General features: G+C 41.2%; 3 protein-coding genes across 4 annotated transcripts; all 3 read left to right on the top strand.

Moving 5' to 3' along the window:
• Window positions 1-1651: 1651 nt before the first annotated feature.
• On the top strand, window positions 1652-5233 carry psmd7 (proteasome 26S subunit, non-ATPase 7). Its single transcript, XM_034588591.1, has 8 exons — window positions 1652-1859; window positions 2281-2372; window positions 2698-2790; window positions 2891-2988; window positions 3085-3165; window positions 3252-3343; window positions 3578-3776; window positions 4608-5233. The coding sequence occupies exons 1-8, from the start codon at window positions 1786-1788 to the stop codon at window positions 4875-4877; spliced, it is 999 nt and encodes a 332-aa protein (XP_034444482.1). The 5' UTR covers window positions 1652-1785; the 3' UTR covers window positions 4878-5233.
• Window positions 5234-6421: 1188 nt separating this feature from the next.
• On the top strand, window positions 6422-12138 carry hprt1l (hypoxanthine phosphoribosyltransferase 1, like). Its single transcript, XM_034587521.1, has 9 exons — window positions 6422-6495; window positions 6812-6918; window positions 7723-7906; window positions 8217-8282; window positions 8379-8396; window positions 8855-8937; window positions 9866-9912; window positions 10439-10515; window positions 11598-12138. Exons 1-9 carry the CDS (start codon window positions 6478-6480, stop codon window positions 11643-11645), a joined length of 648 nt encoding a protein of 215 aa, XP_034443412.1. The 5' UTR covers window positions 6422-6477; the 3' UTR covers window positions 11646-12138.
• A 352-nt stretch (window positions 12139-12490) lies between these two features.
• On the top strand, window positions 12491-14221 carry nudt7 (nudix (nucleoside diphosphate linked moiety X)-type motif 7). 2 transcript variants are annotated; one of them, XM_034587520.1, is made up of 4 exons: window positions 12491-12672; window positions 12770-12988; window positions 13079-13237; window positions 13734-14221. In XM_034587520.1, exons 2-4 carry the CDS (start codon window positions 12833-12835, stop codon window positions 14085-14087), a joined length of 669 nt encoding a protein of 222 aa, XP_034443411.1. In that variant the 5' UTR covers window positions 12491-12672; window positions 12770-12832; the 3' UTR covers window positions 14088-14221. The 2 variants fall into 2 exon arrangements, with proteins under 2 accessions (XP_034443411.1, XP_034443409.1); XM_034587518.1 differs by having other exon boundaries at window positions 12493-12988.
• The last annotated feature ends 1 nt before the right edge of the window (window position 14222 follows it).

The following is a 14222-nucleotide window of genomic DNA, read 5'->3' as shown; positions in this document are numbered from 1 at the left end:
CTTGCCTTCGATTCTACATAAGATGGTGAATGAGAACTCCATGATAGCAATGATGCACAGAGATGCCACTGCCCATGTAGCAATTTATTGACTACAATTTTACCAAAGTAGATGGAAATACCACAAAGGAACAAAGTTTTTAGCAACGGTCGGACCAGGCACACTCTCCATTTATTTTTATTCTCTCAAGGCTGAATAAATATATTCAGTGTTTTTGTGTTACAAGACAGCAAAGAGAGACTCAAAATGTTACTTTCCAATTGCATATAAAACATTTACAGTTTTATTTATTATCATTAGTTGACTTTGGCCCAAATGTTTTCCTTATGATGGGATCTCGTAGACATTCTCCTAGGACTCTTAGTTAAATAAACTAACATCTATAACAACATTTAAAATAGACAGCATTGTTACTCCTTCAACTTCAAAATATTTTTTATGAGTTATGAACTTCTAAGGTGTAAAATCAGTGCATATCCTAGATAAATGACTTAAAGAGCTGTAAACAACAAACAGCTAATGACCTACTACTGTTGAACCAAGTTTTATTCTCATGTCGTCAGTATTTATATGAATTCAGTTAACTGACAGCAATATTGATACAGGCTGGCTTATCTTGTTAAAATAAAGTCAAATGTACTGATATTGAAGCAAACTGTTATTTTTACTTTCCTGGCTAACCAGTTATTTCAAGTTCATCTCCACCAAGGTTACCAAGTACAACTTGAAAAATTAAAAAAATGTAGCTTTTGATGACAGACTTTCATAATGTGTAAATAATCGCCTTTTATTATATTTTTTTGAGTAATTTGTGGAAATGCAGAAGTGACCAGATATTGACTCAGATAAAGATAAGCACAATAGGCTACATAAATATTCATATTGTTATTTGTTCTGTGTCGCTGTTAGGAGTCTGAAGTGTGGCACAGGCACATCTTATAAATGATCAGTAGACAAAAATAAAAGAATTAACATGGCATGGTCCCATAAAATCTTACTAAAGTTTAACTAAACCCCTAAACACCATGCCCCGGAAAACAATAACAAGTAAGTAGACGTTCAATAACTAGTCCAAATCTCCAGGAATAAGTCAAAAACAGCAGTAGTTGCTCTCAGACAGTGTGACAACAGAGGCAGCTTCCTCCAAACAGTGTGGGAACTGTTAAAGCTGCCTCCAAACAGTGTGGCAACAGAGACAACTGCCTCCAAACAGTGTGGCAACAGTGACAACTGCCTCCAGACAGTGTGGCAACAGAGACAACTGACTCCAGACAGTGTGGGAACAGAGACAACTGACTCCAAACAGTGTGGCAACAGAGACACCTGACTCCAGACAGTGTGGCAACAGAGACAACTGACTCCAGACAGTGTGGGAACAGAGACAACTGACTCCAGACAGTGTGGCAACAGAGACAACTGACTCCAAACAGTGTGGGAACAGAGACAACTGACTCCAGACAGTGTGGCAACAGAGACAACTGACTCCAGACAGTGTGGCAACTGTTACAACTGACTCCAGACAGTGTGGCAACAGAGACAACTGACTCCAGACAGTGTGGCAACTGTTACAGCTGCCTCAAATCGAGGCAACTGGAAGTGCCTCCACGAGCTGCCGTTGCCACGACCTGAGCTCGCTGTGTCTCTCCTCTGCGCGTCCCACTGTTGCCAGGGGAAACGGAAGCGACGTCAGACGCAGAGCGGAAGTGTAGTGTAGTGCGGAGCGGAGTAGCCGTCATTGTGTGCTGCTGGTAGTTTGTGTGCCGTTTATCGTCACTGCGACAGAAAATGCCGGAGTTAGCGGTGGAAAACGTGGTGGTTCATCCGCTGGTGCTGCTCAGCGTGGTCGACCACTTCAACCGGTCAGTGCCTTCAGTGTCCAGGAGGAGCCTCTTCTCCAGAGCCGGGTGTTAACACGTCCAGGAGCGGCTGCTAAGCTAAGCTAAGCTAAGCTAACTTTAGCCCTGCTGAGTCAGAGTCCCGATGAGAGTGAACGCAGCCATTAGCAGGCTAGTTAGCTCGCTGAAACCACGTTTAACTCGTCACTTAGCCAGTGTGAGCGAACATTACATCAATAACGAACAGTTGAATTTGTCAACAATATGTATTTCATGATAATGGGCTCTTGAGATATCGTGTTGTCATTCATTTCAGTGGCCATTGAAGCTGTAGCCATTAGCTTAGCTCACAGCAACAGCCAAGCTAACTACTCACTCTTATGTCTATAAGTTCCCATTAACTAGTATGTTCATTCTTCTTGATACTGTCACTGTTCAATTCCAGGATAGGGAAGGTTGGCAACCAGAAACGAGTGGTTGGCGTCCTCCTGGGATCCTGGCACAAAAAAGTTCTTGACGTCTCAAATAGTTTTGCAGGTAAGTGTCTTGGTGACATGAGTAAAACAGGTTCATTTAAGAACAAGAGGCTGATACATTCAGGCTTTTTAGTCACTGGTATGGTATAAGATCTTTAAAAAAAAAACTTGATTACGTTATAAACAACGAAAAAATCCCCACAGTCACTGAAAACATCATACAGCGGTTTTCGCAAGCTCCGTATTTGACTCATAATGTGTAATATAACATGTAAAATAGCTTCTCTTTTAAGCTACTGCACAGTACGACGCAGAATTATTCTGAAGGTCATAAATTATGCTTATGTGTCTCAGATTTGATCAGTTCTGTGATTGTTCTTTTTCAGTGCCATTCGATGAGGATGACAGGGATGACTCTGTGTGGTTCCTGGACCATGACTACCTGGAGAACATGTATGGCATGTTCAAGAAAGTTAATGGTAAACATCTGGATACTTTTACATAATACATTTGAGTTTTTATATTTCTATGTGTGCCAGATTTAGTTACCTGTGAATAATTTTCTATTATGGTTTTCAGCCAGAGAAAGAATAGTTGGATGGTACCACACAGGACCCAAATTACATAAGAATGACATTGCCATCAATGAACTCATCAAGCAGTACTGTACCAATTCGGTATGTATCTACTTCCTTTTTCCTGGTCAACCCTGGTTCCACTCACATTAGTTCTGCTGTTTAATTACTCATATTTCTCTTTAATCCACCCTCCAGGTGTTAGTCATTATAGATGTGAAGCCCAAAGATCTTGGTCTTCCCACAGAAGCTTACATCTCCGTGGAGGAAATACACGACGTAAGTGGATCATTAGTTAGTTTGAATACAAACTTAAGTTTGGATTGTTGGGATTTTTGTTGATAGGGGTGTTTCCCTATTTCTAGGATGGCACACCAACATCCAAGACATTTGAACACGTCACCAGTGAGATTGGAGCTGAGGAAGCAGAGGAAGTAGGAGTGGAGCACCTGCTCAGGTACTGAACAACATTATAACCAAACATTCAGTCATCTCAGTAAGTAATTGTTATTACAGTACAGATTTTATATATGATGCAATTATAGCAAAGCTAAAAGCATCCAAATGGTAAATGCGAACAGGCAGAAATAATCGACAAATGTCAACTTCTTGTTACTAGAGTGAACCAAAAAATGTATACATGTACATACTCACTCTCATTTTCCTCTCATCTGCTACATCATGGTTACAGAGATATCAAAGATACCACAGTGGGCACTTTGTCTCAACGCATTACAAACCAGGTTCATGGTCTAAAGGGACTCAACTCCAAGCTGCTGGACATTCGCTCTTACCTGGAGAAAGTGACTGCAGGGAAACTTCCCATCAACCATCAGATCGTCTACCAGCTGCAGGATGTCTTCAACCTGCTGCCAGATGTGAATTTACTGGTAAGTCTTTTTTTTTTTGCAGTACATCAAGTGAGTTTACACGGTAATCATTATAGGGACATGGGTCTGATTTGGCATCTCAAATCTCAAACATTTAGTTTATAGGTTCATTTAATTGAAGCTGCATTTTTGTTGTCCCTATTTAAAATAGGGTAACGTCCAGCTAAAATGGCTTAAAAATTTAAATATAAAGCAATAATTTTGTACTGTTTTGGCACCTATTATAATACGTTTTTTAAATAATGTAGTGAACCAAAGACAAAAACGAATATACAGTCAAACTAAAAACTGAAGCTGCAAATGTGAATTCTGTCTTTTAACCTGCATCAGTAACTGAGCAGGAACTTCTCATTGTATCCACTGGTAGGCAAACATATTCCAATTTAGTGAGACTATTTAAAAAATATATTTTTATTGAAATTAATTCATAAATCTGTACACCCACATCCAGTTTTTTGTTCATGTCAGTGAAATTATTCTTCTTATTTTCACTTTTTTGTAGTTAATATATTCAGTGACACAATCAGAAGGGAAAAAAGTAAATACATGTTCAACTATATATATACAAATAGGTACATAAATACACAGGGATGCATAGAAGTTTCATAGCTTCATATCTTCTTACAGAAATATCCATTCTGTCAGTCACATTATCTAACACTAGAACTTGGAGACACTTGCTCTTTTCATATCTGAGAAATAAAACGTATTTCAGTAATTGGTCTTTTGCCTGTGGTGTTAGGTGATTGTTCATATCATATCTTAAACGTGATGTTGGTGTATGATTACTTAACTTTCTGTGTTGCTTGACTTAATGTTTCCTCTTTGCAGGAGTTCACAAAAGCCTTCTACCTGAAGACCAACGACCAGATGTTGGTGGTCTACCTGGCCTCACTCATACGCTCGGTGGTGGCCCTGCACAACCTCATCAACAACAAGATTTCAAACCGAGACGCAGAAAAGAAGGAGGGACAGGAAAAGGAGGAAGGCAAGAAAGAGAAGAAAGATGACAAAGAGAAAAAAGATGAGAAGGACAAAGACAAAGACAAGGAAAAGGAGAAAGCAGATGGTGCCAAGAAAGATGAGAAGAAGAAAAAATGAGAGTTCTTCCTTTTAAGTCTTCTCTCAAATCACGTCATCTTCATCTGGATGGTGCTCTACTTTGTGCCCCACAGCCACAGCTCTGTATGTGGGTCTCAGGCTAAAAGTAGGGTTCTATATGGGGAATGGTGTCATTTGAGATTTGGCCTCACGGTCACAAGTGGCACTCATAAAGACTCTTATTATCGTACAGAGATGATGATGTTTGCTTCTTTGGCGTTCGGAACTATAAGAACACGTTAACTGTTTTTGTAGTTGCCCATCCTCCTGGTGTTGTACGACACCTGGTGTTGCTTTTTTTGTAAGATGGAGAAATGTTTTTTTTTCTGTATCACTTATTAAATTGGAATCCTATTAAAAGTTTGTTGTTTTTGCATTTTTCAGTTTTGCTCGTCTCTCTAAATTTAAAAACTGTTCATTGTTGTCCAATAGGTGTATGTTATGTGATCACCCTTTCAAATTGAGTAATGGAGAAGGTGTGTGTATGTGTCATGTGCCTCAACACTGACTTTGTCAGGACCAGGCAAAACATAATTTAGGTTAGAGACAGGTTAGGCTGTCCAGAATGAATGGAAGTCAATGTGAAGTCTTACAAAGGATAGATTTCACAAATCTGTGTGTTCCTGTGTGAGAACTCCCTATTGGCCAGTCAACTCAAGTATAGCATGAAAAGAGCATATGTACATAACTTGTTTCAGAAGGTCCTTTGGACAACCCTTGTTAAAATGGATATTACATGAGCAAAATGAAACATTTCAATTCAATACTATACATACACACTTGAATAACATGCAGTTGGAACATTGACATATTGAAAATTACACTTGAAATTCAAAGTTTCCTTATTGGCATAGTCATAATTCAGTACATCATTTGGGAAAAAAAATTGAAAATGGCATTATTAAACCCTATACGGTATTGTACTCTACTTATTATGCAAATAAAGATTTATACAATCAGATCTATTTGATGCAATTTCATTTGTATAGCACCGAATCACAATGTACATTAACTCAAGGCACTTTACAAACATTTATATCAAATTATAGAGGAACTCAACAGTTCCCACAAGGATCAAGCACATGGCGACAGTGGAGAGAAACACTCACAGTGCAGTGATGTAAAACTGCAGATGCAGTGAAAGCAGGCCGAGGGGGGGGGGCAGTGTGCTGTTCTTAAAGAGGAGGAGCCATCGGTGTATATTTACACAACTGCGTCATCTGCTCTACATCCCTGCTACAGTAGAAGGAGAAGAAACGGCAGCAGTGGAAACCAGTGCAGCGCATTTCAAACTCAGGCTGTGTCCAGCAAATCAGATTATTGTGACGGTCAACTGGATTCTTACGTAAAGGGCTTAACACGCGCACACACACACACACACACACAGGAGCATCGCCTGTAGCAGTGTGATAGGAGAGAGGCTCGTGAGCGGCTCGTGCAGCACTCACCCATCATCAAACACCGCCCTCTCTCTCTCCCTCTCTGCCCCCCCCCCCCACCTCTCTCCCTCTCTCTCTCCCTCCCTCTCCTGGCCATGCCTCCTCAGACGTCTCACCGACACTGAGCGGAACACACCACCACCACCACCACCGCCGCCAACATGGCTTCCTACCTGCACGTGAGTCTAGTTTATCTGGTCGTGGGTGTTGTGTGGGTTTTGGTTTCTCTGGTGAACTTGTCGGGGTGCGGTTGCGCTGCGCGTGCCGCTGCCGGCCCGTTTTAAACAGACAGCAGGTGGCACGAGCTTCGGCCTCGGTCACAGGACACGAGCAGCGGGCCGAGTCCGTCATGTGTGTGTGTGCGGGGACAGACAAACAGGTGGTTGAGGGGGGGGGGGCAGTCAGTGTTGCTAGGAGATTCACTGTTGATGAAACTGTCCATGGCAATCGTTATTATTAAGAGGGGGGGGCCTTCTTCCTTATGTCTCGTTCCAGATCGCTGACGATGAGAAAGGTCACGAGCTGGACCTGTTCTGCGTCCCCAGACATTACGAGAACGATCTGGACAAAGTGATCATCCCCCATGGCCTCATCATGGACAGGTACACCAATCAGCAGCGGGCAGGCTCAGCTCCGTAGCCAATCACTGCACGTTTCTCTCCCAAGTCATCTCACCTCTCTGTCTGTGTCTGAGCCTGATGCACATTCATGTTTGTGGCTTATGTCAGAATTAACATTATGATCCGCAGTGTATTTGCCTTACAAATCACTGTCTAGCCCATCCTGTGGTGCATTTGAATAGGGTTTCTGAAGGGAGGGGTGCAGTGCAGTGAAATCCATTGTCAGCAGTAATGTTTTAAAGTAATGGTTAAGGTTAGGGTCATGTCAAGCATCTCCTCTTCCTCCTCCTCCTCTTCATTCACCATCAAACATGCGTCTTCCAACTTCAACAGATTCTGGATGACTGCAGTTTGTCTATCGGACTATTGATGCTGAAAGATCATTCAAAAGTGACAGAGTGAACTCAGGAGTCCGTCATCGGGTGTATCTATGTAGAATTAAAACAAGAGATATAACTGGAAAAGTATTTTCTGTGTGAAAACTAAAGGTACAGGCAATAACATGAGAATCCAGAAGGTCAGTGGAAGATATAAAGGGACGGATAGGAAAAAGATCATCTGTAAGCTTTGTCATGACAATCGTCTGCGAGGTGGATATCAGTGTATTATCATAACCGCCCATTTTATGTTTCAATTTACTCTTATTACAATCAGACAAGGCAAAAGTTATTTGTACACTGCGTGCTGTTTTTGTTTTTCCATACCATGCGATCCAGGTCCTGAGTCATAAAGCTGTGGTTTATGAGGCTTCTGTTTTCCTTTGTGTTTCTCCCCCTTCTGCTCCAGGACAGAACGTCTGGCCCGCGACATAATCCAGGACATGGGGGGACACCACATCGTAGCTCTGTGTGTGCTGAAAGGGGGCTACAAGTTCTTTGCGGACCTCCTGGACTACATTAAAGTGCTGAACCAGAACAGTGATGAATCAGTCCCCCTGACAGTGGATTTCATTAGGGTGAAGAGCTACTGTGTAAGCAGCCATTTTCCGCATTTTTCATTTCCAGGAACCACTTGTGCTGACGTGAAGTGTATCGATATGGACTTGTTGGCAAAGTGCAGAGGAGAATAATCTTTTAAAATCAGACATGGGGCCACTGCGGTTGTTTACGATGCAGGTTGGACTCAGGGCGCAGCTGCAGAGACATTTTGAAAATTGTAATGTGGATCTGAGTTGAAGGTCTTTCCCGTCGTTAAAGCAGAACAGGCAGGGAGAGTTTAATCACAAGTGCCACTGTAACCACAGCGAGACGGATAATGTTGTCTCCTCTTTGTGTCCCCAGAATGACAAGTCAACAAACAGTGTGAAAATCATAGGAGGGGATGAGCTGTCCAATCTCTCAGGGAAGGTCAGTCTACTGATGTTTGTCAGGAGGAGATACTGAAACTGCACAGTTGTGTTTGGATGTTTTCTAAATTAACTATTGTTTAATCTTTCTCTGCAGAATGTTTTGATTGTTGAGGTAAGATGTTTCTTTTTTTTAAATCTCCATCGTGGGCAATAATTTAGACAACCTGTGATTGTAATTTTATATTTAAATTTCTATGTAACGCATATCAAGAAACTATGGAAGACATTGAAAAAGAAAGTTTATTCATGTCATAAGAGAGGAATGTATGTTTTCAGATTATATACCTGAAGAAATTATTTATAGATGCATAAATCATATATAGAAATAATACATACATCTAAAAAGAAGGTTAACAAATTCATTTTGTATCAGTATCGATTACATTCAGATTTAATATTATATGAGCTATATGATTTGAAACAGTATTTATTATTGAAATTAAACACTAGGCATGATAATTTGATGTAAAACACAAGTCTCCAGCGTTGCATGAACGTCATGTTTCTGTTGTGTGTTCATCCATTTCACTGTGAGTTGTGACAATGTCCTGTGTGCTGCTTTGTTAAAAGGACATCGTGGAGACCGGGAGGACAATGCAGACGCTACTTTCCCTGCTGAGTGGATGTAATCCAAAGATGGTTAAAGTTGTAAGGTCGGCACCATCACACACAGTATTCTGAAAAGTAGAGCTCAGTATAACTGGTTCAGAGAGAGAGAGAGTGCTCTTAGCTAATGGACTCTCTCTCTCTCCTGTAGGACTGTATTAGAGATGTAATGGAACAGGGGGAGTGAGCAGCTTAAGAGTTAATCTGCTATACTATTAACAGCACTGTGGATGGAGGAGGCCTTTCTCTCATGTATTCTTGAGGGCTGCTGGTTGAAACAGGAAATGTGTTGAAGCAAGGTGGGCTTCCTCTGATGCTTGCATTAAGAGACAGCAGTTTGCTTTGTGTTTGGTCGGCTGGGTGGAATCGATTTGAATCGCTTTGACTGGTTGATCTTGCTCCATTATAAACAGCGATTCCTAAATGAATACTCTGGTTTTAATAGTGCATTCCTGTGGTGTCAGAATAATCAGAAAAAGGATTTCCTGACTGGCTGACTTTATGTGAACACCAGCTCTACCAGTCAGAACAACTGAACATTTTAAACCAAGTCTAAATATAAACTTTTAATGTGAACTTGCCAAATGTTACTTTTGTCTCTTGCAAAATGCATGAACCAAACGTTTCAGCCAATACAGATGTTTTTTATGATTAAGGTGCATATGTTTTAAATTATTTGTCTGCCTGTCACTGATCCTTTGTCTTTGCTCTTCGTTATCATGCAAATATTAGAAAGAGGTGTCAACGTGTTGTTTAAACTCTCTACACATGACAATACAAGACATTTGGTTTACAGCGTCCATGTTATCCCACATTTTGACTTCATAGCACGTGAACACACCAAAGTCAGAACAACAACTTCACAACTCGACTTTCTGATAAACATGCGAATGCACAGTAACAGTAATTGTTAATTTATTTTTTAAAAGGCATTAGTCTAATATTTCCAGTATTTTTCCTCACTTGTCATTCCAGCCTTTTGGTGAAGAGGACTCCGAGGAGTTCAGGGTACAGACCAGACTGTGAGTACCTGCACACCGAGACATGTAATCTTTGAAGTGCAGTACTTCTGGTAGAGCTCATTTTATGCCCATCACTCGTGTGTCTGTGTGTGTCTGTGTGTGGTTCTTTTTGGAGTGTTATTTAATAAAGCTGTGTTTTCCATGCAGGATTAACATTAATTTCCGGAAAATCTACTTCAAATGTTCCAAGCTGGGCACTTAAAGCACTAATGCAGGCCTGATAACCCCTTGCTCACACTGTCTCTGGTTATGTAATGCCTTTAGGTCTGAGTTGGATAATCTCTTTAAGATTGTCCCTCAAGGACAGCTGTTACTGTAAGCGTTTTGACTTTCCATTACACAGCACTGACAGCTCAAGTAACACAGACACTAAAAGAGCAGCATCTGTTAGTTTAGTACAACCTCTTCTTCTGTAAATGTCTCAGGATCTTCTCTCAGATCAGCCAATGTGTTTTATTTTCACTGCTTTTAAAGTGGCTGTTGTGTCTTTTCTTGACTCACATTAGTGCCATGTGTGTTATTTCAGACATCGGCTTTGAGGTGCCAGATGCCTTTCTGGTGGGGTACGCTTTGGACTACAACGAGTACTTCAGAGATCTCAGTGTGAGTTTGCTGCGTTTGATTCCTCATGATGAAACATTAAGACAGACATCTTATGAAACGGATGATAAAAATAGATTTCTTCCCCGTCGGGAGATATTTTTAAGAACAAGCATTATGAAGTTCTATTTAAAGGTTCAGTGTGTACAATGTAGTGACATCTAGTGGTGAAGTTGCATGTTGCATCTGAATACCCCTCACCTCACCCTCCCCTGTCAAACATGACAGAGAACCTGTGGTAGCCTTCAGTTGTCATAAAAACTCAAAAGGTGTTTAGTTTGTCCAGTTTGGGCTACTGTAAAAAAACATGGCGGCCTCCGTAGAGAGGACCTGCTCCCGATGTAAATATAAAGTAGTGAAACATAAAGGGCCCATTCTAGGGTAAAGAAAACAACAATTAGTACAATTTAGATGAAACACACTAGTGAAAACATATAGGATTATTTTATATAAAATATTTTAAAAAGGTAAACATTTTCCATGCCAGGAAACTAAAAATAATTTACTCTGGCTCTTTGCCCAATTAATTATTAAAATATTTGTTTATTGGCTCAATTTTCTCTACTTGTATATTTATTAACTCCACCAAGGAGGAGATTGAATAATGTTTAAATTGTAAACTTGATCTACCTGTATGATTATTTAGATGCTGTTTCAATGTCTTCTCTGCACTTTCAGGAATTCAAAATATAATTTAGGAAACAGCACACATGGAAATAACAAGATTAATGATAGCAATAGTCCATTCAGCTGCTTCACTTTCAGGGTCCTGGTATTGTACATGTCATATCTTACAGGGACATGTACACAGAATATTGTTATTAATAACATCTTTGCTTTTGTACTATTACAAGTCAAAATGCCTGCTGTGGAATGTGCCTGTTCTGGTGAAGAAAGGCTTATTTCTTCTTAATTTATTCAAACGTAATTAAATGTTTGAGTAATAGAAACACACAGCGTCAAAAATATGCCACATATCCAGAAACTAAACCAAGGACATGACCGCAGGTGGGTGTTTTTATTTCCAGGGAAATAGCAATGCATTGAACATGAACCTAATGGCCCTTTTCTTTACTTCACTTCAGCACATCTGCATACTGAACGACCAGGCCAAAGAGAAGTACAAAGTGTGAGGAGACGGAGGGCTGCAGAGGACCCGACTGAACCGATCTGACCACTGTGACGACCCTCCTTAGCTTTGCTGTGTTCTGAATCTTATTTATTTTTCTACACGAGAAGCCACAACGTGTGAGCTGTGGGTTGTAAATAACTTTAAGAACATTTGTTTTTGCCCCCTACTGAATACGTGGGATAAGTTTATGTATATTAAAAATATTTGGGTTGTTAGATTTTAATTTATTTATTCAATTCTTTGTATAGACTCTGCCTGTAAATTACAGTTTTATCTCGGCGATAGAGAGAAAGAACGTCCTTATTTTTGCTCTGGCACATTTATTTAAATCACAGGTCTCAGGCTATTGTTTTATTTTCAGTGAACAACCTTCGTGGTATGTTGTGTTTTTCTCGTTATGCCATAAAATGACTTGGAATGTACTGCAAGTTTAATTTAATGTTATGTTTTCATGGGTGACCTGTTTACAGCAATACACAAATCCCATTCAAACCTGAACCCCTGACTTTTGATTCCTGTTGCACTTTGACAGTTTTCCCAGAAGAGGGAGTCACGTCACATGTTTACATGTTTACAAACAACATGGCTGCTCTTCAGTTGTATTCAAAACAAAAAAACAGTGTCGTGGTTATATTTATAAATTACTTGTTTTTTTTTTTTCTGCGCAATCCCACTTATGATACATTCCTTATTTTCCCATAGTAAATATGTAAGTAGCATCATTGCCCTGACAGCTAACTGGCTAATTGTGGCTAATGCTCGTCGCACTGATGTGACGACACACTTCCGGTTTGGGACGTCTTGTGTTATTAGCCTAGCCGTTGAATAAATGACTAAACTTAATCATCAGAGGAATAACGGAGGCGATGGTGATAACATCTTGACTGTTATTTAGTTATACGTAACCCACTTTTTATTAGCGTTAGCTTTTGTGCTAACGTTAGCTAACCGTGTCACCTTGTGACGTACAATTCGCGGGACGAGTCTGGCGCCTTCACGGTTTGAATCCTGCTGTGAGATGTTGACATGTAAACAGAAGTTAACTCAGTATTTAACAAAGTGAAAACCACACAGTGTCAAACACCAGTACGACATAAGTAGATCCCCAGTTTGTTTTCGCTGAAGCATGTTGATGGTTTTCATCGGCGGATCCACTTCCCGTGTCTGTTGTGAAACCGACCCGCCACCATGCAGACCAAAGAGGAGGCTGTCGCCGTTTTAAAGTCGTTCGACATCGGAGACAAGTTCTCCGACCTGCCGGTGCTGCCCAGAGCCTCCGTGCTGATCCCTCTGTTCGTGAGGGATGGAGAGCTGCACACCCTGATGACTCTGCGCTCAGCGGAGGTAGTGACCTGCATGGAGCTCTCTGTGGGTCAATGGCCAATGGTTGAATCTGCTGTTTAAACCAGCCTGTGACCTGTTGTCTCTCTGTAGCTGAGGACCAACGCCGGACAGGTGTGTTTCCCCGGTGGGAAGAAAGACCCTGAGGACAGAGACGATGTGGACACGGCCCTGAGGGAAGCTGGAGAGGAGATCGGTCTGACAGCTGATGGGGTTGAGGTGGTCTGCAGACTGTTCCCTTTCATGCATAAGGTATGACATTGAAATCAAGTGGCACACAGAAGAGTGAATACCTCCGCCAAGGCCCAACACTCAACTCTAATACAATCAAGCTGCAACAAATTCCACACACATGATAGGTATCAGTTACCTGAACATGCCTGATTTCATTCATCAACATCCAGGAATTATTCCTTGGGAAATCTTTGAAATGCCAAAAAGGCCCCTTGCGTTAAAGAAAGCGACAAAAGCAAACAATTCTGGATCTGCCCCCTGATCCGAATTAACGCCAAAATTCAATGTGTTCTTCCCTGACCCACACCACATCCTTCCACCATGTTTCGTGGAAATCCGTTCAGCTGTTTTTGTGTAATCTTGCTTATATATAAACATACCAACCAACAACAAGACAGACAGGGGTGAAAACATAACCTCCTTGGCCGTGGGTAGTGACTCTTCCTTGTGACAACATCAGCTGGTCAGGGTTCATCGTTTGTCCCCCACTTGACCCCCTGGTGTCTTTTGACAGAGCGGTCTGCTGGTGACTCCGGTGGTTGGATTCATAGAGGAGTCATTTCGTCCCTGTCCAAACCCGGCTGAGGTCAGCGCCGTGTTCACCGTCCCTCTGGACTTCTTCATCAGCGAGAAGGGACACAGCGCCGCCCACGGTGCTGCTGGGACGGTGGGGTCACTGCACTCATTTTATTTTGTGGACACTGATTCAGGAAGCCAATATCACATATGGGGCATGACAGCCATGTTGGCCATACTGGTGGCTGCACTCGCTCTCGGGAAGAAACCGGAGTTTGACGTTGGTTTTGACTTAGAGGATCCTTTATCCTTCTTCCAACAGACTTTACAGAGAAGAATTAATAAATTATGACAGTTCATGTAATGCATTTGTGCCAGCACCTAATGCCTGAAGCCAGATTTGTTATTTAACTACATTGTATTAATTTGCTGCATTAATTATAGGTGTAAATGTGTAAATGGAAACATACATGCAATGTTTAAAAAG

Source organism: Hippoglossus hippoglossus, chromosome 6 (assembly GCF_009819705.1).
Source record: "Hippoglossus hippoglossus isolate fHipHip1 chromosome 6, fHipHip1.pri, whole genome shotgun sequence".
In the NCBI taxonomy this organism is placed as follows: Eukaryota; Metazoa; Chordata; class Actinopteri; order Pleuronectiformes; family Pleuronectidae; genus Hippoglossus; species Hippoglossus hippoglossus.
The sequence above is the reverse complement of the archived record's forward strand: the minus strand, read 5'-3'. Positions and strand labels throughout refer to the sequence as shown.